The following is a 25,453-nucleotide window of genomic DNA, read 5'->3' on the forward strand; positions in this document are numbered from 1 at the left end:
GAATTTCCAGATTTGGAAAGAAAGGATATGATTACAGGCTAAACCCTGCTAATGGTCGAATAGCAGGAAACTATGGGTATTATTTTATGTGGTATCAGCTATCGCAAAGGTGCTTTTTCAGGAGGCAACTGGACCTTGTCTTTTCTTTGAAATCAGCTATATTCAAAAGCTTATGGAGCTTCAAGTAGCTTATCTTTGGCACTAAACCCTGTAAAAGGACATGCACCTTTACACTATAAACCTCCCTGCTTAAATCAAGATGTTTTTTTTCTTTCCACTTACCTTCCACAGCCACAGTGAAGCTAATGGCATCATCTCTGGCATCACATATGTACGTCCCAGAATCCAAAGAGCAGACAGAGGGAATGAGCAGCTTATGAATGTAGCCTTCTGACTGGACACAAGCGCCATTATCCAAAGCTATAGGATTCCCATCTTTGAGCCAGCAGACAGGGACATCAGGCATGGAAAGCTCACATTCCAGAAGCAGAGGCATCCCAGGAAGAAGGGTTCGGAGTCTCCTGGCCTCAGGCACTGGAGTAATATGTACCCGTGGGGCTGAAAGCAAGAACTTTGAAAGTAAAATCTATGCATCACAACATTCATTTCATCTTGGGCTATTGTGGTGATCATAACAGCAATGGACCATTTTGTATCCATTCCAAGCCACCTAGGAAACTCTTACATATATACCTGAAACTATGCACTGGTTGTCATTCAAAAAAGGCAAATGTGCAGTAAATGTGAGTGCTGAGTTTCTCACATAGCCTTTGCAGTCAAATGCACCATAGTTGCAAGCAAGTCATGGGAAAAACATGGCACAGCACAGCAAGTCAAACTTCACATAGAACTACACTATTGGAACTCATGATTACTTTTGTTTGTTTAGTTTGAAAATCACAGTGGTGGGTTCTACTTCTAATTAGAGTGGCCATAAAATGAGCAGTGGTTGTGCAATGGTTAGAATGCAGTACACTGTTTTGTGAGCAAACTCTGCCCCCAGCCAGGAGTTTGATCCTGAATGGCTCAAGTGTCAACTCATAAAATGATCTTTTTAGAGTTGCCAACAGAAAGGGAGCGGGGAGCAATGTGGAGCTTGGAAACCGAAAGTGCATTCCATAAATAGTTTTCAAAGATAGTAACTAGGTGACTGAAGTTTCTGCTGTGCAAAATTCTAACTGAAGAACATGATTGATGACTTTGACTATAGATGTGTCCCATTGGAGAATATGAATTATGATAAACCCAGGGGGTGGGGGAAAACCAGGGTCAAGGGTGACAATGAATTATGTGTCTCAGAGTCAGCTACACCCAGGCAGTGGTGGACATTTTAACTCCCAATAAATCCTTTTGAAGTTTTGGAAGTTTGGCTCGAGACTCATGATTTAATTGGGGTAACTGCCGGAATCCTGACATCAAGATTGACTCTGCCTTCCATCCTTCCAAGGTCAGTAAAGTGAAGACCCAGATTGCTGGGTACAATATACCACTTAGAGAGAGCTATAAAGCTCTATAAAGTGGAATAGAAGTCTAAGTGCTATTGCTACTAGGGGAAAGTGACTTTTATATCCAAGCATCCTATCTGTATTAATTTTTTAGTCCTGCAAAACAGGAAAACAGAGGAATCTGCCAACCTCTGCTTCTTATATTACAGCCATAATCCTGTCCTCTTTCTGTTCCTAGAATGTAGGTACTAGCACAGGGGTGTCAAACTCAATTTCATTTAGGGCCGCAACAGGCTGTGGTTGACCTCGGAGGCCCGGCCGGGCATGGCTGACTGAGTGGGTGGGTGTGCTCAACTGGGTGGGTCAGCTTGATGCCACTCTCCAAATTGCTGGCATGTTTCCTCTTCACGTTGGGTAGACCGGGCCAAAGCTACGCTGGCCTGATCTTTTTTTTGCACTGGGTAGACCAGGATGGCTCCACGGGCCGGATCCAACCACATCGTGGTCCAGATCCAGCCCGCAGGCCTTGAGTTTGACACCCCTGTACTAGCATGTAGTTTCAATAGTGAGATGGGTGACATATACATTTAATAAATAAATAAATATAATTGTTTCTGAGTTTCTAATTACTGTTCTGTTCTTGGGACCAGCTAAGAACTCACCTTGCACATATAACACAGCTGATTCTTTCACACCATTGGTTTCAAATCGCACTTCGGACCCATTGGCAGCTAATTGCACATTTTTGACCTGCAATGTATGGCTCACGCCATTGTGTATGATATGGTACTGCTGGTCTTCCTCTTCCTTTGCCAACCTCTTCCCACTGAGGAACCAACAACCAGACAGGGGAGCTGAAAGCTTCACTGAAAAAGTGGCATCTTCACTGATACAAACCGTCACATCTTGCAGTCCCTCCTTTATATGGGCTCTGGGCACTGTAAGAACAATCAAAGGTTGAGAGAGTAGTATCAACCCTGCAAGGTAGACCATGCTAAGGAACAGACTAAAGAACCAAGGAACAGACCAAGAAACCATGTAGACCTAGGGCTACTTTTATTAGAACAGCCACAGTAACAAAAACTTGCAAGTTTGACTATGCTTCCCTCCTTTCCTCTTTTATCTTCACAGGAGGGGGTGGGGTTGTCAGTCTGCTTGAACCGTTTTCAGTAGCCACTTTCTTGACTTAGACTCAAGTCTTGTTTAGCTCCGGTGGCCTAGAGGTGGAGCTCTGGCCTCACAATAGGGAGGCTGTGAGTTCAATCCTAGGTAGAGGCTAATATTTGGAATAGACTCTCCTACTCAAGCAGAGGATTGGACTAGATGACCCTCCAAGGTCCCTTCCAACTCTGTTATTCTATGATTCTACCTGGCAGCTACCATAAGGAACTTCTCTCTTATGGAACATCTTTCAAGGCCTTCCTTTATACTCACTACAAGTAATTTAAAAAGAGCCAATGCAAGAAACCACATGCAGGCTGAAGCTATAACCATCCTAAGCTGAATATATTCATGTAGAGAATTAATGGTGATATGCAAGATCTATTATCAAATCTTGCAACTTGCAAGATTTTGTGATTACAGCTGCTCTCAACAAAACTAAGTCATCCTGTAGTGGAGCTTAAACAGATCTAGTATATCTCCATCAATGTCATATTTCTCAGTCTTAAATTCATAGTTTGAGATAAATGTGTTATGATGACTAGTCATTTGGATTTGCAAATCTAGGCTTTAAAAATTAGCAGCTGTACAGTTCCCACTGATTGCAGATTCAATAGCGGGTACTAGCACAATCTGCAAAGCCAAGCATACAGAATAAATTATTACTCCAAAAGGAAAAACAGGTAAAGGTATTCAGCAATCTGAATGTGTAAAAAGGGCGCAAATGAAGAACAGCCAGCTGGGAAAAAGCAGACTAGTGCACTTATGCAGTGGGAGGAGGAAGCAGCAATTGACTAGTCAGTGCCTGAGAAACTTGCCAGTCACAAAGCAACCAAAATCAGAGAAATGCTTAAAACGCCCATTCTTATGCAAAGATGGAGCCCCACCTCTTAGGAGCAGGGAGGCTTACCAAGATGCACGGACCCTGGGAATTCCACATGCTCACTGCACCCATACTTATTGGCAGAGCATACACGGAAGCAGTAGTCAGCCTCCTGGGGCACACCATCCCCCGGAACTTCAACCATGCTAGCGACATCAGTGGTTAGACAAGGCACCCACTCAGCCTCTCCTACAGTCTGCCGCTCAAGGATGTAGCTGCTTGGTGGGCTACGATGCAGATCTAGTGGTGGGCACCACGTGAGAAGGGTGGCATTGCTACGTGTGGTGCACATCTTTACTTCCACAGGTGCACTTGGTGGAATCCTTTTGGCACCTAGAGAAAAGAAATCCTTGATATTATCTTCTTCCTGCAATAACCACCTAATAATCGCCATGGACCTTGTGAAGTAGTTAAAACTTCTGAAATATCTGCAAAGTGCAGTTTATTACAATCAATCAAATATAGATTTGTTCTATGAAATATATCTGTGACTGGACTATTTCTGCCCCAAACAAGTAACTAACCATAGTTTGTTAACTTAAGCTTGGCATCTAGGGATAAAGTTGGCCTTAGGAGGGTCCACAAATTATAAATATGTTTCTGTAGGTGAGCAGAATCCCATCCACAGGATGGACACGGTCTCTCTGAAAAGTGAACCATCTTTCCATTTAATTTCCATGTTCACAGGAACCTCTTTCAGATTCATGGCTTTCTTCCAGCCCATTCCTAATTCCAGGCAATGTGTCGGAACTAAGTCTTTGCAGCTAACTGTACCATATCCTTACAGTTGTCAAGAAAACTACAGGGACATAAGAATGATGTCACCAGGAACTGAGCTTGACTCAAAGCAGAAAATAATCTTTCTGTGCCGCAGTATGCAAAGCAAACTACAAGTGACGCATAGTCCCATTTTTAAACACCCCCCTCCCCAAGTTCTCTCCAGAAAAATTTTAGTGGCAAAGTTATAGTGACAGAATCTCACAACAACATTAAGAAAACAAAATATAATTAATATTGAGTAGAATTCATTTAATTAAAGGGCTAATTTCAATTGTTTTATTGTTATGAAAATAAAAAAGAAATTTAATTAGTTTGTTGATTTAAAGAGGTGTGTGATAAAATGATTAAAGTGTGGGCTGATTTGCACATATATGAAGTTTGATTTCTAAAAGGGGTAATACCGGTAGTAGTGTATGATGGAAGTAAAGCTTGTGTGATAATCAACCGTAGACATAGCAAATAGTTCAGCACTGAGCAGAAAATAGCACAAGGAAATGAGATGTCTCCTAAGTTGCCTGATGTATTAAATGTATAAAAATGCTTGTGGTGACATTATAAATATGTTTACTAGGACACGAAAGTGTATTTAATTTTACACGCAGTCATTGCCATATTGTTGGCTGAGAAACTGAACAATTTGTGATGAATGTTAGGTACATTGCATCCTCCAGTGAGGCATATGAATTCCAAAATTAATGTCAGAGTTAGTTGATTTTGCATGTAAAATAAAATGACTGCAAATTATGTGTAAGTGGAGGAAAACTAACATATGCAGATCATTTTTAACAGAATATTTATTGAACATGGGAAATGGATGGAGAATTATTGAGAGAAATGCAAATGCTGCACAGCTTCCTTTAGAGTGCGGCTTCTCAGAATGACATTTTACTTTTAGCAGCAAAGGAAACTTCCCAAGTGCTCCTGAGGAAGCAGGAAGTCGAAAGATTGTTGGACTGCAGCAAAAAAAAGGATAATAAAGACAACTGGAGTTAGAACACCCATAATGAACCTGTTCCCAAGGCATTTCAAGTACAAGAACTCTTGATCAAGAGTTATTCATACTGAACTCGGATACAGAACTCTTAAAGGATGATTTAGAGCTGCCTGCAACTGCCTACAGCCATTGCTGCACACCTATGCTGCAAAGGGGTTGTCAGGTAAATGTAGGTTGCAAACGGCTGAAGATGGACCAACACAAACATCTCACAAATGTGCATTGTGCAGAGGTGTGCATTCTGCATGCTGATTGGTTGATCCAACTTCCTGTTCTATACTTTGCTGTTCGAGTGCCCCCCACCAGCCAGAACATTACATTTGCAGAAATATAAATAGAACATCTATGTAACTGTCCCTGAACAACAGATTCACAAGCTCTCTGACTTTCAGTGCACCGGAGAAGTCTACTTGACTAGCTAAGAGTTCGTCTTGTTTCCCTCCTGCTCCCCCCTCCCCCACTCAATTAAGATTCTAGAGCTGCATTCCTTCAGTTCAATGCTTCAGGCTGTGTTAGGCTGAAATCCCCTTCTATCATCCCCAACCAGCAACACTGGCTGGCTATGATGGGAATTATAGTTTGACGTAAATGGAGGACACTACATTGGAGGAAGCTGTCCAAAAGTTATTTAATTTTCTTTTGAAATAGATAATCAGAAACACAGGAGCCTAGAACCGATGAACAGTTCTCCCGGATGGATGGATGGATGGATGGATGGATGGATGGATGGAAGGAAGCACAAAATAAGAACCTAAGACTTAGGAAAGAAAGAAAGAAAGAAAGAAAGAAAGAAAGAAAGAAAGAAAGAAAGAAAGAAAGAAAGAAAGAAAGAAAGAAAGAAAGAAAGAAAGAAAGAAAGAAAGAAAGAAAATAAATCTATCTGACAAAAAAAACAGGTCTTTATGTTTCTAAATTCTCAAGCTTTTCCAAGGATGCCTGAAATTTTAATTTGAGGTCACTTTCAATGTAAATGTAAAGCTCAGATATGGTTGATGGATTGTGAAATCAATCACATGAAATATAACCTTGCAAAATTCAATTGTACACTATAGTCTTAGGAGAGGAGAATGTAAATTCCAATTGTTCTAAACAACGTATGTCTGAAGAAGAAAAAACAATTGTGGTGGTGGATAATTTCTAGAACTAGAATATTCAAGCATGTTTTAGTAATCTTAAGACTGAGCCCTATTACTATACTTCCATTCATTGCTTAGATGTTCTGTAGATTGATGTCCCAGTTTAAATGGGCCTTTTGAGTGTTTTCTTTCCAAGCTTGGATTAGGACAACCACTACATATCTTCACAGTGTGGCTGCAGCTGCTGATGCTACAAGTCATCAGCAGGAATCTGATCACAAGTGGAGGTCTTTTGAGAGACTGCCTGATAAGTAAGATGATTGGGGGGGAAAGCATCTGATGTACAGCCAGACATAATTTGCACTTGTCCATGCCAGTTTAGGAAGTAGCAAAAGCAGCGGCATCCATGAGCACTAGATTGCTTTGGAAATATGTTTACTAAAGATAAAACATTGATTTAACAATCTGGAACAGTGCAGTATTATAGTACAGTATTGTAATTTCATTCTTCTTGACATCAGTTCTAAAACAGCTTTGATCAAACTAGATCATTGCCGAGTCTAAATAATTGAGCATAATAGGAATCTAAATTTGTTGTAGATCTCTGTAATATAATATGGCAAGCCCCCTTTGTCCCAAATATTAGGCATCATTAAATCCAATATAAGATAAGATAAATAATTGCAAGCCTCAGTTAAGAGGTTCATTTGGTGAATAATGTTTATGTCAAAAGCAAATAGAAACATTGAATGATCCCTAGGCAGAAAAACATCATATAAACCAAATAATCATTTCTCCTTCCCTTCCTCAGTAGTCCCATTTCCACTCTCTACTCACATTTGACACGAAGCTGGGCTGAAGTTTGTGAGTCGCCTGCCATGAAAGTGATGACTCCTGCATCCTGTCGAGACACATGTACCAGTACCAAAATATGTGTTTTCCCAAAGCTCCTGATGAGCGTATGTGGTGCCTCAACCAGTTCTTGCCCATTTCGACCCCAACTTGGTGCTTCCACAGGTTCCCGGGTCTCCACATAGAAGGCTGCATTTTCTCCTTCCATCACATCTAGTTTTCGTGGCAAGCGCTTTACGATGAGACCTGAAGGAGGGAGTTTGTTCAATTATTATCAGAATGGAAACCCAAATGACAGCTGTCAGCAAGATTACATGTTGCAGTCACTACCATGCTAGGGTGACCATTTACTAACAGCTAGAAAGAAGGACTATAATTATGTTATTAATATTAACAGATATGTAATATCACTCTATTGGGTTTTCTTAAAGAGGGAATACCAACTTGGTAACAGTTTAAATTTTGGAGTTTTATTTATTAAACAAATGTATATGGATGCCCAGCTTATACACATTGACTCCAGGAGACTTACAGTATTAAAATTCCACATTATAAAACTCCTCTACCACCCTCATGCAATATATATACCTGTATATTATGACAGAAGCCTGAAACACAATTGTGAATTGCTTAGGATAGAAAAGATCAGACTCTTTTTCCACAAGTTGATCAAGGCTCTAGTTTTGGTTTACCACAGGCAATTCAAAACTGTATTATGTTAATAACATAATTTTTTTAGTGAGCCTGCTGAATCTTCTGCGCAGTTGCTAACGTCAGTGCTCCTGTTTTGATAGGGTTCTTTATCATTACATTGAGTTTAGACTCCACAAGCCTTCATATCCAAGGACAGCTTCAAACAGAGCCCTGTCCTCTGACGGTTCTTCAGACAAAGGATTATCCTATTGTACAATGTGTAAAAGCTGAGGCTGGCAATCCATTAAATAAAGAAATATCCAGTACTCCTGAAGGGCAGGAGGAGAAAGCCTAGACTTTCAGGAGCAGAGATATTGACATCTCTGGCTCTTGGGGGCAATTAGCTGTTGTTTTTTATTTTATTCCGATCTGCAATAAATATTTTTTACTCGAGCCAAGTCATGTCTGTGAATATGCTGCAAAATCGAGCTGAGAGCTGAACTAAGGTTAAAATTTGCACAGGCATGCAATGAACTGCTGAGCCCAGGTATGAAGTGAAGTACCAGAAGGACTTTGCCTGTAAAAATATTATAATGTATTCTAATAATTTATTTGAATTGATACAATGACTTCAAAACACCTCACCTTGCACAGAGAGCTCCCCAATGCTGCGGCCTTTGCCTTCCATCTCACACAAGTAGATGCCGTCATCATCAGCCCGGGCATCACGCACTGTCAGCCGCCTTAGTAGGCCCTGCTCCTCCATGAGATACTTGGGGCTGGGTTGCAGGCGCTTGTCTTCAAGGTACCATGCTGTAGGCATGGCCTCTAAAGGCACCTGGCACTCTAAGACTGCATCTTGGTGTTCCAACACTTCTATATCCATCAAAGGTGCCTGGAATCGTAGCTGGGGTTCTGGAAGACAGACACAGGAAGACTCCACATGGAGGCCTGCGGGTAACCTTCAATTTACAACCACAACTGAGCCCCAAATTTCCATCGCTAAGCAAGGCAGGTGTTTTGCCCTGCTTTATGAACTTTTGACTGAGTCATTAAGCAAATCACTGCAGTTGTTAAGTGAATTATGTGGGCATTCATCAAATCTTCCCCCATCTGCTGGTCAGAAGCCAGGTGGGACAGTAACAAATGATGATCCCCAGACAGTGCAACTGTCATAAGTACCTGCCAGTTGCCGAGCATATGAATTTTGATCATGTGACCATGAGGATGCTACAGTGATCAGAAATGTGGACGTCACTTTTTTCAGTGCTAAACAAATGGTTTAAGGACTACCTGTATACAGACAGTCCTACATCCCTAGACTCCCTAAACTGCCAGACCAACCCTCTTCCTTCAACTCTTAAGCTTTCCCATATTTTGTTGTGTAATTCTCCTCTCACGATCGATTTCGTCAGGGTCAGAAACCTTTTAGAATATTTAACAGCTAGGTTATTATATGCACAATAATGGAAGAATAATGAAATCCCCACTATGGATGTGAAAATGTTGGGACTGGGTTGTGAAAATGTCAGAACTAGCTGTTTGATCAGAGCAGTGGTGGGATTCAATTTTTTTTACTACCGGTTCTGTGGGCGTGGCTTGGTGGGCGTGGCAGGGGAAGGATACTGTAAAATCTCCAGTCAGAGGTGGGATTTGCCGGTTCTCCGAACTACTCAAAATTTCCACTATCGGTTCTTCAGAACTGGTCAGAACCTGCTGAATACCACCTCTGGATCAGAGGGGGGGGGGGACAACAACTGTTAAGTTTGAGCAATGAGAGGCTGAACCAGAGCATGAGTGCAACAGTACTTTATTTACAAATAAAGGGCTGACCGTGCTTACCAAGCCTGGAACTGGCTCGCAGCAATCAGCAGCCAGTTGGACCCCGCAGCCTGCTTTTATAGCTGGCTGCTGGGGAGAACTGACCAATGGGAATGGGGAATAACGCCCACACAAGTGAGTGGACCTGAGTGAGAACTCCTTGAGTCCTCAGGACATAACACCCCTTCCCCCAGATGCGAACACGCATAGTCCTTGAGGTAGATGGGGGTTTGTGTTGGCGCCCGGAGCGGCGCAACTCGGGAACATTGTCTGACTGTTGGTATCAGTCTGTGACGGTTGAGCTGGCATAGTGTCGCCAACACTCTCTCTGGACTGGGCATCCTCGGAAACCACCGGGTTGGTTTCTGGAGTCAAACTCTCGTGGGTTGGATCCGGTTGATCAACTCTCTGGGCGCTGTTGTCCGGGTTTGGGCTGACCGGAGCGACCGCTGGCGCAGACTGGTCACTGGGTGCGATGTGGCTGGGTGGCGGAGGGGACAGTTCCCTTCGACTGGAGACTCTGGATTCTTGTTTGCGAGGTTGCTGAGGCGCCTTCTGAGTTGGTCTATGTGTCTCCTCCAGACGCGACCATCCTCCAGCCTGACTCTATATGATCTCGGCCCGGTGAGCGATGACCTCGCCGGAATCCAAAGTGGGTCCCCAGCGAAATTCCTTGCGAATATCGGCTCCTGTAACATAAAATGTCTAACCCCGAAGTGGAAGCGAGGGAGAGTCAGGCAGTATTGTGGGTGCAGTCTATCTAATACAGTCCTCAGGCGCCGGCCCATCAGAAGTTCCGCTGGGGACTTATTGGTGACTGCACAGGGGTTGAGTGCTGGCTCATCAGGAACCGTGAGAGTTTGTGGTGCCAGTCATCTCTGCCAAACCTAGCGAGGGCCTCTTTGGTGGTCCTGACGGCCCTTTCAGCCAACCCATTACTCGCAGGGTGAAATGGGGCTGTTAAAATGTGGCGAATGCCTAGGTTGGCTGCAAAACGGCTGAATTCTACTGATGCGAACTGTGGGCCATTATCGGAGACCAAGGAGTCGGGTAGTCCATGGGTGACGAATAGGCGCGTTAACACGTTGGTGATTGCTAGTGTGGTGGTCGTGGATAGCTGCGCCACGTCTATCCACTTGGAATAAGCGTCCACGACCACTAGGAACATCTTTCCATGCAGGGGCCGGCCAGATCGATATGGATTCTAGACCAAGGGGCGCTGGCGCTCTCCCATCTGGTAGGGGTGGCGATGGGGGAGCAGGACGGGATTCCTGGCAATTTCTGCAGGAACTTACCCAATTGACAATGTCCTCGTCTAGACCCGGCCACCACACGTAGCTGCGTGCCAACGCCTTCATTCTCACAATGCCGGGGTGTCCTCGTGCAACGCCTCCAGGACTCGGGTGCATGCAGCGAGGTCGGAATGATCACTCGAGTGCCCCACAGTAGACAACCCTGCAAACTTGACAGCTCCTGCATGCGAGTCTTAAAGGGTGCGAATTTGTTATCAACATTGCCTCCCGGCCACCCCTCCTCACCCAGTCGAGCACCTGGGCGAGCGTTTGGTCTGCCTTGGTTTTGGCGGCGATGTCAAGGGCGGTGATGGGCAGGTCCAACTGGGTGATTTCAAAAATGGCATTGACAGGAGCTGGGTCTTCAGCCGGAGCGGGTAAGGGGCAGCGACTGGGTGCGTCAGCGTGGGATAGAGTTTTGCCCGGGCGGTGGATAAGTTTGTATGAGTAGGCCGCTAGGAAAAGCGTCCACCTTGTCATCCGAGGGAAGAGGACTTGAGGTGTCTGTTTGTCGCGGCCAGTAGGCCCAGGAGGGGCTTATGGTCGGTGACCAGTTCGAAGAAGTGGCCAAAAAGGAATTCGTGAAACTTTTTCACGGCTGCCACAGCTGCTAGGGCTTCCTTATCTATTTGGCTGTAATTTCGCTCCGTGGCCGAGAGCGTCCTGGAGAAAAAGGCGATGGGGCCTCGGCGCCATTGGCGAGTCGGTGACTAAGGACCGCCCCAATTCCAAAAGGGGATGCGTCTGCTGCCAGTACTAAAGGAAGGTTGGGGTCGAACTGGATGAGCACTGCCTCTGGCGAAGTAGTGATTTGACGGCGTTAAACGCCTGGTCTTCTTTGTGCCCCCAGTGCCAGGTGACTTTTTGTCTAGTAATCTGTGTAGGGGTTCGGCTACTGAGGCTTTGTGGGGCAAAAAGGATGCATAAAAGTTTAGGAGTCCCAAGAAAGCTTGTAGCTCCGTTTTGGAGGTCGGTGTGGGAGCTTTGTGGATCGCCCTGACCTTGGACTCCAGGGGTGAATGCCAGAGGCGTCAATTTTATAACCCAGAAAGTCCACCTGTCTAGTGGCAATGGCGCATTTTTCTTTTTTTTAACTTGAGGCCATGCTGTCTGAACCTCTCTAACACTGCTCGCACTCTCTGGAAGAGTTGGGGTCTGTCCCTGGCCAAGACCAAGATGTCGTCAAGTAGGGTACTACACCAGGGAGGCCCTGTAAAATCCGCTCCATGAGGGATTGAAAAATACCCGGGCAACACTTACGCCAAATTGGAGACGCTTGCATCGGAAGGCACCCCTGTGAGTGACGATGGTCTGAAGTTCTGCTGTTTGGTTATCAACAGGAACTGTTGATATGCTTGAGACATGTCCAATTTAGCAAAAATACTGCCCGGTTCGAATGTGTGCAATAAGTGCTGAATGACGGAGCACGGGATAGGCGCTAACTTGTAAATATTTATTGATTGTTGTCTTGTAGTCCGAGCAAATTCTCAGGCTACCATCTTTTTGAGGGTGTGACAATGGGCGTCTCCCACTTGGCGAAATCTGTTGGCTCAATGACCCCTTGTTTTAGTAGTTTATCCAATTCAGCGTCTAGTTTTGGTCGAATAGCAAATGGAACTCTACGTGGTTTTAATCTGATTGGGACTGCCTGGGGGTCAACGGTGAGCGAGATGGGGTTCCATTATAACACTCCAGCTCCTCGCTGAACACATCTGCGTAGTACAGCGAATAAGGAGTCAGTGTCTGAGGTTGAGACAGCATGGACTCCTGTTAACCCTAGGCCGAGGTGGGGAAACCAATCGAGCCCCAATAAGGTGGGTAGATTGCCGTTAACTACCACTAGAGGTAGGTGGCCTTTAAAAGCTCTAAAACTGACAAAGAACTTGCCTCTGACGATCACGGGAATGGCCTTCCCTGGTAGTCCTTCAGACCGAACTGGCATCTCTGAAGCCGGGTAGTAGATAGGCTGGGGTGGAGTCTCTTGAGGGTGTTCCACGAGATTATTGAGAGCGCTGACCCTGTGTCAACCTCCATGTGGCACGGTTTACCTTCTAGGGAAACGGAGAGAGAAATTTTACTAACAGAGTGGCAAGTACGCCTGGCAAGGCGGTGCGTGCGACAGTTTAATACTTGCCTCTGTGGTCCCGAGTGCGAGGACGGGGTCTTTGTGCAGCGCTTTGGGGGCTTGGCAGACTCTCGCAATGTGCCCCTCTTATGGCAGTTGTTGCAAACGGCTCCTTTAAACTTGCAGGTGGCCCTTTGATGTGATCCCCACAGGCTAGGCACAGGGTGATGTGCTTGGGTGGACCGGTGTATTCTTGTTTGGCCCCTACCTGCGACCGTCTGTCATTGGTGAGGCGATGGACATCGTTCTCATCGTTGTGGCCATCCTCCGCTTCCACCTCTTCGGAATGGACTGGGAACGCTGCTAGCTTGGCGCTTGGGCCCTGAATTTCGGTGGCTGAGTTCATAGCTAGCTCGGCTGCTAGGGCCTCCTCTACGCTTGCAGCGAGGTTGAGGTCTTTTTAGCTAGCAGTCGCCTCTGTAGGTTGAGATCCTTGACCCCACAAACCAATTGATCGAGGAGCATGTCCTCCAGGTATGTTCCAAACCCGCAGTGCAGGGCTGCTGTTCTGAGGGCGGCCATATATTGGTTGATGGTCTCCTTACTAGATTGCTTCCTCATTCGGAACGTGAACCTCCTGGCGATTTGTGAAGGCCTGGGAGCGTAGTGGTTAGTGAGGATCTCAAGCAACTCGGACCACGGAACGTTTTTAATTCTCTCGGCGCCACGAGTGCTGCAGCGGTATCGTAAGCGGTGGCTCCGCAGTAGATTAGGAAATAGGATTTTTCCGATGCTCTCCCGCATCCGACAGGCCGACCGCATCGATGTAATGATTGAAACGGTTCTTATACGATTCCCACTTCTCTTCGTCTGGTTTAAACGCCGGGAATACTGGATTGGAACTCATGGTGCTAGAACGGCTGGGCTACCTGCGGGAGAAATCTCTCTGGGACTATGAACGCCGTGAGTTACTAGTGATATCAGCTCTGGAGAGGTTTTTTGCTACCCTCTCTTTCTCTCTCTCTGGGTTACCACGTTGGCTGCTAGCCGTTGGAGGTGTCTTGATTCGCGCCAAAAAAGTGGGCGTTAGTGACTCTCTACAGCGCTGTGCTGTGATTCCTACTGGCTCGAAATTCAAATGACACCCGCTTGAATTTCGCGCCAAATGCAGAGCGGCTGCGGCTCGCAGCGCTTCACTTTCCCGTAGCGAGGCTAACAAGCGGCTACAGACGCTTCTAACTATTTGACTCAGACCGCTTTCTGGCTGCGGATCTGCGTTTGCTCTTTTTGATCGCTCGTTTCGCTAGCTGACCGCTCTCTCTGGCTGCGGATCAGCGTTTCCCTTGTTGCCAGCCGATCGCTCTCTCTGGGCTGTAGATCGGTGGCTAGTGACTCAGCGGTTGCAAGGTGCTTCTGGTAGCCATCCCATCCTCGTCGCCAGTGTTAAGTTTGAGCAATGAGAGGCTGAACCAGAGCATGAGTGCAACAGTACTTTATTTACAAATAAAGGGCTGACCGTGCTTGCCAAGCCTGGAACTGGCTCGCAGCAATCAGCAGCCAGTTGGACCCCGCAGCCTGCTTTTATAGCTGGCTGCTGGGGAGAACTGACCAATGGGAATGGGGGAATAACGCCCACACAAGTGAGTGGACCTGAGTGAGAACTCCTTGAGTCCTCAGGACATAACAACAACAACAACAAAAAGTTTTTTGAAAGACTGAAAGGCTTATATGGACTTTTGCAGAAAAAAAGACAGAAATGAAATGATGGCTTATAGGTTTGAAAATTAAGATAGACTTGGATTAAATAAGAAGCTGAAGGAGCTGCTACTGTATATATTTAAGAGGGAAGGGGGATTATAAAATAGTAGCTATCTGTAGAAAAGAAGGTTAGAGGTCATTCTATTTCTTAACTTTCCTTTTTTTTTCTGTTTCATGCAGTTTTTCCTTTCCTTTGATTTATCTTTTATTATTCTTAATAAACATAAATAAATTAAAAAGAACCCTTATCATATTTAAAGGGATGCTGCTGTTTCTTGTGCCTTCAGAAATCCATGTCCTCAGTTCCTATGGTTTTTCTGGCACGTATTTTCTATCCACAGATTAATCCCTCCTGAGGAACTGTGATGAACCCAACTAAGCTCTGAAGGATTTGCCCACAAGGAGTAATCAGTAATAGGCACAGGCTTAATTAATACTGAATCTTTCTTTAAAAGATATCTTCACTTCATAACAAATGCTGTAGCAGCCTCCCATAGTCTTTACCAAATAATTTACTATCAAACAAGAAAATTTTGATAATGGGGGTAAGCAGGCGTGGACCTCAAAAATTTTAGCAACAGGTTCTCTGCCCGGTTGCTGGGTGGGCATGGCCATGGTGGGCGTGGCCTAGTTGACCTCCTGCACCATGGCGGGGGGAGGGGCATTTTTGCCCTTCCTGGGCTCTGGAGGCTTTTCTTGAGCATCCGGGAGGGCGAAAACAGTCTCCTCGGACTCACTGGAAATGGACCCGTTTCCAGCTTTCCTGAACTTCCAGGAGGCCTGTTTTTTGCCCTGCACTTACCTGTATCCAAAATGGGCTGTGTGGGGACTCCTGGGAGGGGAAGGGCAGGGTGAGTGGGGCAAGCCAGTAGTGGGATTTGGGGCCGGGGTGGGATTCTACAGGTTTGCACCTATTCGTCAGAACCGGTTGTTAACATTCTAAGCAGTTCGGAGAACCAGTTGTTAGAAGAAATTACTGGCCTAATCCTGTAAGGAAGGCAGGAAGGAAACATTCTGGTGTTGCTTACAGAAACTGCCTCTCCGTTAACCCTTATTACATTCTTGGCAGGACTAGACTTCCTGTCTCAGGAACGTCTCTGGAGTTTTTTTTTCCCTCCTTTGCTAGTACTTTGCTTGTGTGGAGTGACCATTCAAAGTTACAATGGCACTGAAAAAAGGGACTTATGACCATTTTTCACACTTATGACTGTTGCATCCCCACAGTCATGAGAGGCCAAGCGAGGAGATGCATGCCTCGATGTGAATGATATTGAGTTGGCCACACCCAGCCAATAACATGACCACCAAGCCATGTCCACCCAGTCACAGGACCACCAAGCCACGCCCACCACCTAAGCCACGCCCACAGAACCAGTTAAAAAAAATTGAATTCCACCCTGATTTGGGGGTTCTCCAAACTGCACAGAATCTTAGCTAGAGGCTCTCCCGAACCCCTGCGAACCCCCAGCAGCCCACCCCTGGCAAACTTAATTGCTTTAATGAATGGTAGGATTACTCTCTTTCTTTTAGAATGCTTTACATTAAACTGACAAAAGGAATATGAACCTAAACATTTAATGCCATTATTTTTTTTAACATTTTATGATTTAAGGATTATTGACAAGATGCCTGCCCTACCTTTGTCTGCTGTGGGAGAAGAGGGTGGCCTCTCTCCAAAGGATTATTCTGAACAAGAACAGTGGGCTAAGCTGGTGGCATGTGGTATCTATAGCACTCAAGGGCCATCCCGCAAGTTCTTTGGAGCCCAGTGCTAGGGACACCTGCCCACCCCTTCAGCAAGCCAAGGATCAGAGTACAGAGATGAAATTGCAGGAAAGAGCAATGTCAATTATCTTTGAAATGACAGGTGGGGGTTGTTTAGATGGCACAGCTGAGCCTGGAGGTTTTGTTTCTAGAAAAGAGGCGCCAGGCTTAAGCCTTTCTGAAAAATGTCTTCCCCCACCCACCCACCCCGTCCCGGGTGCCCCTCCCTTGATCAACAACATGAAGCCTCTTTCCAGATTTACAGAGTAGGGAAACAGCCTGATTTATATTGAACTGAAAATCATTTCCATTTTTTTCCTTCCAATTTCCAGGGTCAAGAATTTTGAGGGTTAAGTCGATATCAGTGCTGAAACCCAAATGAGCCACTTTTCTTATCCTCAGGGTGTGGCAATTAGAATTCATCAAGAGTTCTGCCATGTTCAGAAGAGCAGAATCACCTTGGAAATAGCATTTTGAGTGTGCAGATGAGATAAGGTAGAAGAGGTTTGCCTGTCTGCACCTCTTCATCTGATACTGGGTATTATTACCCTACACTACAGGAAATTAGCATTTCTTGGAGGAGGCCAAGCTAAAGCTCAATTTCCTATATTTATTTACTGATGTGTTGGTTGCATTGCCTATGCTCTAAAGAAAGGCTCTGTTGGCTAATGTTCAAGTGAATTCCGATGTTTCTTAACCTTGTCGGCTTTAACGTGCGTGGATTTCAACTCTCAGAATCCTCCAGCCAGCATATTGAGTTTGAGAAATACTTCTTCATTCAGTCATTGAATGGGGCTTTGGGGCCAGTTATTTCTGCTGTTACGTGCATAGCCCCATCAGTGTTGTTGTGAGCTACCCAAAGTTGTTATGAGCCATGCAAAGCTATATTTTTGGATGGGCAGACACACAAATTTCTTAAATCAATATAAATAAATAAATTATAGTTAAATATTTATTTTAAAATTAAATAAAGATATAAAGATATTGAGACTCTGGAACAAGGGTCTTCAAACTTGGCAAGTTTAAGACTTGTGGACTTCAACTCCCAGAATTCCTAAGCTAACATGACTGGAGGAGGAATTCTGGGAGTTGAAGTCCGCAAGTCTTAAACTTGCCAAGTTTGGACTCGTGCTCTAGAAAATGTGCAGAGAAGAGCAACAAAGCTGATTAGGGGAGTGAAGGCTAAAACATATGAAGAACAGTTGCAGGAATTGGGTATGTCTGGTTTAATGAAAAGAAGGATTGGGAGTAACATGATAGTACTGTCCCAATATCCAAGGGGCTGCCACAAAGAAGAGGGAGCCAAGCTATTCTCCAAAGCACCTGAAGGCAGGGCAAGAAGCAATGAGTGGAAACTAATCAAGGAAAGAACCAACCTAGAACTGAGGAGAAATTTCCTCACAGAATAATCATTGGAACCGCTTGCTTTCAGAAGTTGGGGGTGCTCCGATACTGGAGGTTTTTAAGAAGAGATTGGACAGCCATTTGTCTAAAGTGGTGTGGGGGGGGGGGGGGGGGGGGGGGGGGGGGGGGGGGGGGGGGGGGGGGGGGGGGGGGGGGGGGGGGGGGGGGGGGGGGGGGGGGGGGGGGGGGGGGGGGGGGGGGGGGGGGGGGGGGGGGGGGGGGGGGGGGGGGGGGGGGGGGGGGGGGGGGGGGGGGGGGGGGGGGGGGGGGGGGGGGGGGGGGGGGGGGGGGGGGGGGGGGGGGGGGGGGGGGGGGGGGGGGGGGGGGGGGGGGGGGGGGGGGGGGGGGGGGGGGGGGGGGGAGGATTTCTGCTTGAGCAGGGGCTGGACTAGACAACATCCAAGGTCCCTTCTAACTCTATTATTTTGTTAACACTCTGCCATCTCTGTCTCCCCCACCCCTCCCATTTTTTTCCTCCCTTTTTCTACACAGGGTCCCATCACGAAATACATTTTGCTTATTTTTTTAAAATGTTCCACTGAGTACAGATGCTACAAACTCTCTGGGTAAAGTGTTCTACTGCATTGCTATTCTTACAGGCAGAAAAACTTTCCTGATGTTTAACTCCCCTTTTTTCACTCAACTCCATCTCCTCTCTTGTCTGACCCTCAAGAGATTTAGATAACAGCTGATTTCCTGACCAAGAGCAGTCACTGACATATAACTGAATCCTGTTATCTCTCATCCGCCCTTCTGATTCTCCTCTCCAGGCTAAACAAATGTTGCTGCTCCTTCAGAGCCTCACGTGGCATTGAATCTGCTTTATCAGCCCACTTGCTCTCCTCAGAACAGTCTGCAAAATTCATGAACTCCAAGCATCTCTCTTGGAAAAGCGAAGAGCCTGAAATCCATCTATCAATATCCTACACGGTGAAAAATGTTTTTATAACCCTATTTTCTTTCCTTTTATCAGTTGCCTCAGTTTCATTAATAACCCATCTCTTGTCTTTCCCCATCTTTTTAATGCCAAGACGTCTGCCACTCTGAAGGCCTGGTCTAAAGCTGAGGGTCAGAGCAGCTAAACCTGGAATCCTTCCTTCTATTGAGGCAGTCCTGAAGGCAAGGAGCAATTCCAAGAGCATGTCAGAGGTTGAATAGCAGCCATGTCTTAAACAACACTCTCATCAGACTGATATCGGGCATTACTTGCAATTTTGCACAACTTTTCTAAAACCCAGTATCAAATAATTGATAAGCTGTTTTGAGGGGAAAAAATTATTCCAGATCTCACCTTACCAAGTTGAATAGTTCTGCTGTTTTGTCTCATTGGCTGTCATAGGCTAATACATGAAAAAAATAAATTAAATTTTAAATAAAACTTAGTAGATTTAACAATTATTTAATAAAACTAAATAAGCCATGAATGTCGTATCTCGGTGTCTGGAGGCTGTGAGGGTCTAGATGAGGAATGGCAGGCTTCAGCTGACGATTGAATGGTTTTGAATTGTGGGGCCCACCAATTCCAGGACTGTGCCATCTCTGGTGCACTGTCCCAGACAGACCCTGTGAGCATTCTGGCAGCCTTCAGAAGTTGTGATTGGACTGCCATTTGTCAGAAATGGTATAGGGTCCCCTGCTTGGGTTGGTGGTTGGACTGGATGATCTACAAGGTCCCTTCCAACTCTGTTAATCCTCATGACTCCTGCTTAAAGGGCAGGTGTCATCATGTCTAGGAGGGCTTTTGCATAGCTGTTTGTGCACCAGTTGTACTCTTTTCTGGATTGGCAGACCGCTTACAGTCACTCATGCCTTAGCCAGATTGACTATTGCATTGATTTTACATGGCGCTTCCCTTGAAGAATATCCAGAAGCTTCAGCTGATACAAAATGTAGCAGCAAAGGCAGTTATGTGCACTTCTAGAATAGCACATGTTACTTCTCTACTCCACAAGCTGCATTGGTTGTGAGTCTGCTTCCAATTCAAGGTACTGGTTTTGATCTTTAAAGCCCTGCATGGAATGGAACCAGACTATCTGAGGACCTGCCTCTCCCTGGTTACATTAGCCTTCCCCACAGGCTTTGGCAGAGGAGGCATGCTGCAGGTACCATCAGCTAGGGATCTGTATTTGGTGGGTCCCAGGAGACTTGCTTTTTCTGACATGGTGTCTGCCTTATTAATTCCTTTCTTTTGATATTCCAGAAGTCCCTCAAGACCTAGTTATATTATCAGGCCCAGTGTTCCCAAGGAACCGGATATATGCTCAGATTGCTCCATTCCTAGGTGTCCATTCTTGTCCTCCCTTTGCTGGTGTATGTGTTTTCATAATTTTTGTACATTACCCAGAGTTGCTCTTTTCTGAGATGAAAAATTAAATTATTAAAGTTAAATTATTAAACTACACTGCATGGAGGGAAGTAACCCACCCCTATCAATCTGAAGAGCACACGCAGTATTAAATATTTCTGTTCTGATTGCTAGTGGTCAATCACACAAAGATAGCATTTCCATTGCACATACTGAACTAACAGTTAAGAGAAAACTGGGCCATGCATTAAATGTAGAAGATCATTCAGTTGTGCTCAGCTCCATCTCCAGACTGTATAATCCAGGAACATTCACTAACTCATCTGCTACTTGGCCAGCAAACTCTCCTTCCTAAGCCATAGTAATCAACAACAGAATCAATGCAGATGGAGAAGACTATTACCTACTTGCCGATCCCCAAACTGCCACGTGTTGACCCCTAAATTCACATGTGTTGATTCTACATATAACCATTGTATTAAAGAATCAAGACATATTCCTAACCCAAGGTAGAAGGAACCATTTCCAGCCAAGTGTTTTATCAATGGTTGCTTTCTCACATGCCATGTCTCTTCCCTTGAAAGAAAACAAAGCTTTGCTATCCACCTCCTCTGTCATGGACCAAACCACTCTGCAGTTCATAGGCACTGTTATTGGCAAAGAGTGTACACCCCTCAAGAACGGAGCCCAAGGACCATTTGGATCTCTCAGCAAATAGGTAACAGGCCCCAACCAAGTCTCTGCTTGCCATCCTGCCATTTTCATAAAGGTCTAGAGAGTTCTTGCTGCTTCCGAAACCCATTGTGTAATCCGTCTTGAGAATTTTTTGCTCTAGACCTGTTCCCATTCTCACAAGGGGTTTGGCCATTCCTTTTGTGTTTATCTAATCTATCATGGGCTGGATTGGTTTATAAACTAGTTCAAGCTTAAAATTTATGCTTCAACATACCTTTCAGGCAACACCTACATTTTTTTTTCTTTCATTCTTGTACTTGGCAAATATATCCTCCTTTGATTTAGCAAGCAGTAAATACCCAATTCTTTCCCTTGGAATAGCCCATCCATTCTCATCCACTAATTTCACTCACATGGCTGGGTTTGCAGAACCCATTTATCCAGGTCAATTGAGGTTCACGTGTGAATCCAATCAACGTGTTCTCATGCAGATTCAGTGATGTCCCCACATCCCCAAACCCACTTTCTTTTCCCTCCCCCTTGGATGGATACCTCTGACATGGAGTCTCACAGCACTGAGCGTCTGGCCGGCAGTGTTGCAGGCTGTGCATACGTAGAGTCCACAGTCTCGTGCAGTGCAGTACAGCACCTTAAGGATGAAGTAGCCCTCTCTGTCCTCATAGAGCAGGTGTCTTCTTCCAGGAGACAACACCTTCCCATCTTTCTGCCAGACAATCTCCGGCTTGGGCTTGCCAATGACATAGCAGCGGAACTTGGCATGCTTCCCTTCATTCACAGTAAAAGACTTTGTTGGGGGTAAGCTGGACAGCACTTCTCCATTCTGCCCGCCTTCAGACAATACAATCTGTGCAGGGTGGCGTGGATGCCTCTTATCCTCTGGTGACTCAGCTGGCTTCTTGAAATGGCAGTTTTGGGGAGCCCCTTGAGATGGGTCACGATGAGGAAGGCATGCCACAGGATCTACCAGGAGCACAGCTGCAGCCGTGCTCTCCCCAAAGCTGTTCTGTGCTCGGCACACATAGACCCCTGCATCTGGCAATCGGGCGTTGTAGATGTGCAGAGAATGCCAGTCCCCAGGCTCTATGTCCATTTTGTAATGGCTGCTCTCAAAGATGTCTGATAATCTGCGTCCATCTTTTTCCCATTCAAGCTGCCCTGAGACCCTACAGGCAAAAGTCACATCTTCGCCCCAGGTCACGCATGCCGAGACAGGCCTATTCAGGAAGATGGGCGGCTGGCAGTCAAAATCTCCATTAGGTTTCAGTTCAGACCCTGTCTCCACTTTCAGCAGAGCAGCTGCATAGGTTTCACCCACACTGTTCTTGGCTTTGCACACATAGCGACCACTGTCCGCTGGGCCAGCCTGAGAGACCAGCAGGCTATATGCATCCCCGTTGACCTCAACAAACATCCGGCCAGAGGGCAGTTCCAGCACAGAGCCATCTTTCTCCCAAACAATGCTGGGACGTGGCTCCCCGGCCACCTGCCATTTTAGGACGGCATTTGTGCCACTTTGGACTGAGAAAGTACGAGGAGAGGAAAGGAATCGGGGAGCTCCACCAAAAGCATCCATTGCCAGCCTAGTGAGGATTCGGGTCGGGTCAGGGACCTATAAAGAATCAGATCAAGGCAGAGTTATAGTTGGAGAAGGAGGAAGGGTTGAAAGGAGGTCGGTATCTTCACTTAAGATGAAATGGAGAAAACAGTTCAGAACTCAGTTCGGTATGCATGATCGCTTCACATTTCACCCTCATCCTCTCCCACTTTTCTGGATAAAGTTCTAACTCTGCCTTTAATCACACTGCTACTCAGCCTTGAAGTTGTAAAATTTGGACTGAGTGGGAAGCTGGGCACCTAGTGAAGCTGTTCCACAACTATTAGCAAGGGGAGTCCAGAGCCATTCCAGCCTACTACTCTCACCGCCCTCTCTGCAACCAATGGTATCTCCAGGATAACCCTGCCACATACTATATTCTTATTTTACACAATCCTTTTGTGAGGCTAACATTTTGATGCACTGTGTTGATCTCAGCTGAGCTAGGCGAAATCTGCATGGCGTTAACAGACAATTATGTCTTCAAACTGGGAACTGGACTCTAGTGAATATACACTTTGGTGAAAATAAGGTAACAAATAGGGAGAAACTAAGTCTCCTTGCTTGAATATTTGCAACTGCTTCCCAGTAGCATGAGGCAAGGTCATGCCAGAACTATCATCATCAGTGCAACTCTCTGTTTGCATAAAAGTGGACGTCTCTTTTGTGTACATAGGCCTATTCAGCCATGTCAAGGTACTCTATGCCTTCAACAAATTCCCATCTCATTAATAGCCAGAACTACTAACTCTGGAAGCCACCCAAGAACTACACTTCCTGGTTTTCAGAAGGATGAGGGCTGCCATGAGGGCAGAATCGGTGAGTTATCATGTCACATACAGAGCCATTTTTACAATCGCTTTTGTTTTGCCAGGTTTTGAGGGAGCCAGCCTATTTCATTTTAAAACCTTTTAGTGGTTACACTACATTTTTAGGTATCTCCTACCTCAGAATGTCAGATGATACAGTTGATTTACAGCAATTGTATTCAGATGGATTTCAGTGGCTGAAAAACAAGCAAACAAAATGAGGCTGAGAGACCACAAATTTTTTGTTTGCTTGCTTTTGAGACCTATATTCTCCCTTATTTCTGGAAGCTCAAGACAGCTTACATGGGAATTTGGCTTCCTTTTTGCACACCACATCAACCCTGAGAAATATGTTAAACTGAAAGTAACAGACCCAAAGTTGGCAAGTAGTTCCATAATGAGGTATAGTGACCTCTTCATTCAAATTACTTGTGACATATTGTGTAAATGCCACCAATAACTTGAATGATGAGGTTACAAAACTGTTCAGGACAACATTTTGACATCACTATGGCTTGAAACAGATGTTTATGAAGAGAAATTGCCGGAGTCCTAGTCCAACCTCTTTAACCAATTTGCTACTTTGGGCTTGGGTTGTCCACCCTGTACTCTAGCCCTTCTCAACAGAGCACCTCTTCAATGCACCAGCAAGAAGAATGCAAACTAAATTTCTGATATGCAAAGTAAACCTGAAGGAGGTCTAATGAAAAATACTGTGTATATAGCCAACCATATTTGAACCATGACCTGTACTCAGCTGTCACCAGCATAGTTCAAGCATTTGCATAAAGTGGATTCCCAATATTGTATGATCATAATAGGTGCAAGGGGGAACTAAGGCAGTTGCCTACAGGGACTCCTTAATGAGAGACAGAGTAATGCAAGATTTGAACAAGGGGCTTCCCAATTCGTCTTCCCTGCTGAAATGCTACCCCAGTGCTGAGAGGATCCAGTTGCCCAACTGTCACCACAGCCTGCCAGGCATACTTGCCCTATCATGCATTCCTCCCCTATCAGGCTCTAAATAGTTTTTTGCTGATAATAGGCTGCCACTCACTGCCACTCAGCCTGGTCGCCCACAGGAGAAAGTGAGGGGGAGAATTCCAGCAGGATGGAACACCATTTTCTTTTCCCCCACACTTCTCACTGAGATGATTCTAGTATCCCCCTGTAAGCTCTTGGTACATAAGGATAGGAAACAGCAAGGACAAGCTGCTCAGCATGGCAGCCACTTCATGGAGAGGAAGGTTGGGCTTCTGATAAGAGAGGAACTCTTGATCTGTCTAATTCCACAAAGCTTCAGACCACCAAGGCCTGTAGCCTGTTTCTTTTGGTACCCCAAAACCTGTTTTCCTTTGGTTCCATTACTCAGCAACCAGGATTGGTTACTGATTGTATGGCCCTCATGATTCAGAAGCATCCAGAATACCCTCATAGGCAACTTTGGTTCTCCTTAATCCCATTATTTCCACAGGGACCCAAGCTAAAAAGGTGCATAAGAAGGGTCTTTCAACAGAATCCCCTGCTTCTCTCTCTGGGTTCACTAACCTTGTGTATCCGCTTTCTCAAGCAACTGGTTCTTGCTTCTCCTGGTCCTGTCAGACGATGTCCAGCTATTTGGTCATTCATGGGTCTAAACTCCGATTGCTCTTCTCAATACTTCTTTGTCCCTTTCTGTTCCATGATCAGTCTGGGCATTTCTGATGCTTGCCTGTCCACTCTTCCTCATACACCCCAATTGCTGTCTGACCCTCTTATGTTGTAGCACCCTGGTCTCCTTCTGCCCTGCTCCCCAGGCGTTTGTGAGTGGAGCAAAGCTGAAGTGTTACAAATGCCTGCAGCTGCTGTCCCCAAAAATACTCTCTGATGACATGGCCGGGTTGATAAGAGGGGGCTGGGACTTGGCTAAGTATAGAGCCCAGCAGGGAGGGACACACAGGCATCCCTCAGCCCTAAAGCTGCCTCAGGCTCAGCCCACCTCAAGAGAAGGGAGTAGGGGGAGAACAGGGTCACCCGCCCCATCTCAAAGCAGTTTGTTAGTATGAAGGGTCCTTGGTGTTCTCCGAGTTTGGTTGTTTTGTGGCAGACATTTCATTACCCAAACTAGGTAACATCATCAGT

The 25,453-nt window shown here is 45.6% G+C and overlaps 1 protein-coding gene across 5 annotated transcripts in view; it reads right to left on the reverse strand.

The window, feature by feature from the left end:
- Positions 1-25,140, reverse strand: part of OBSL1 (obscurin like cytoskeletal adaptor 1) — an 84,449-nt gene extending 59,309 nt beyond the window's left edge. For 4 of the 5 annotated variants that reach the window (XM_087920622.1, XM_087920619.1, XM_087920618.1 and 1 more), the window contains exons 1-7: positions 24,881-25,140; positions 21,461-22,538; positions 8,470-8,739; positions 7,177-7,437; positions 3,517-3,822; positions 2,108-2,383; positions 283-558 (exon numbers count right to left, since the gene is read on the reverse strand). In XM_087920622.1, coding sequence (XP_087776748.1) covers positions 283-558; positions 2,108-2,383; positions 3,517-3,822; positions 7,177-7,437; positions 8,470-8,739; positions 21,461-22,538; positions 24,881-24,961 — 2,548 coding nt within the window. In that variant the 5' untranslated portion in view covers positions 24,962-25,140. The remainder of the gene's footprint in view (positions 1-282; positions 559-2,107; positions 2,384-3,516; positions 3,823-7,176; positions 7,438-8,469; positions 8,740-21,460; positions 22,539-24,880) is intronic. The other variant, XM_087920620.1, reaches the window with a different exon arrangement.
- Positions 25,141-25,453: the final 313 nt, after the last annotated feature.

The sequence above is a fragment of the Pseudonaja textilis genome, chromosome 1 (genome assembly GCF_049901715.1).
Source record: "Pseudonaja textilis isolate UNSWEBS1 chromosome 1, rPseTex1.2, whole genome shotgun sequence".
NCBI classification, from domain to species: Eukaryota; Metazoa; Chordata; class Lepidosauria; order Squamata; family Elapidae; genus Pseudonaja; species Pseudonaja textilis.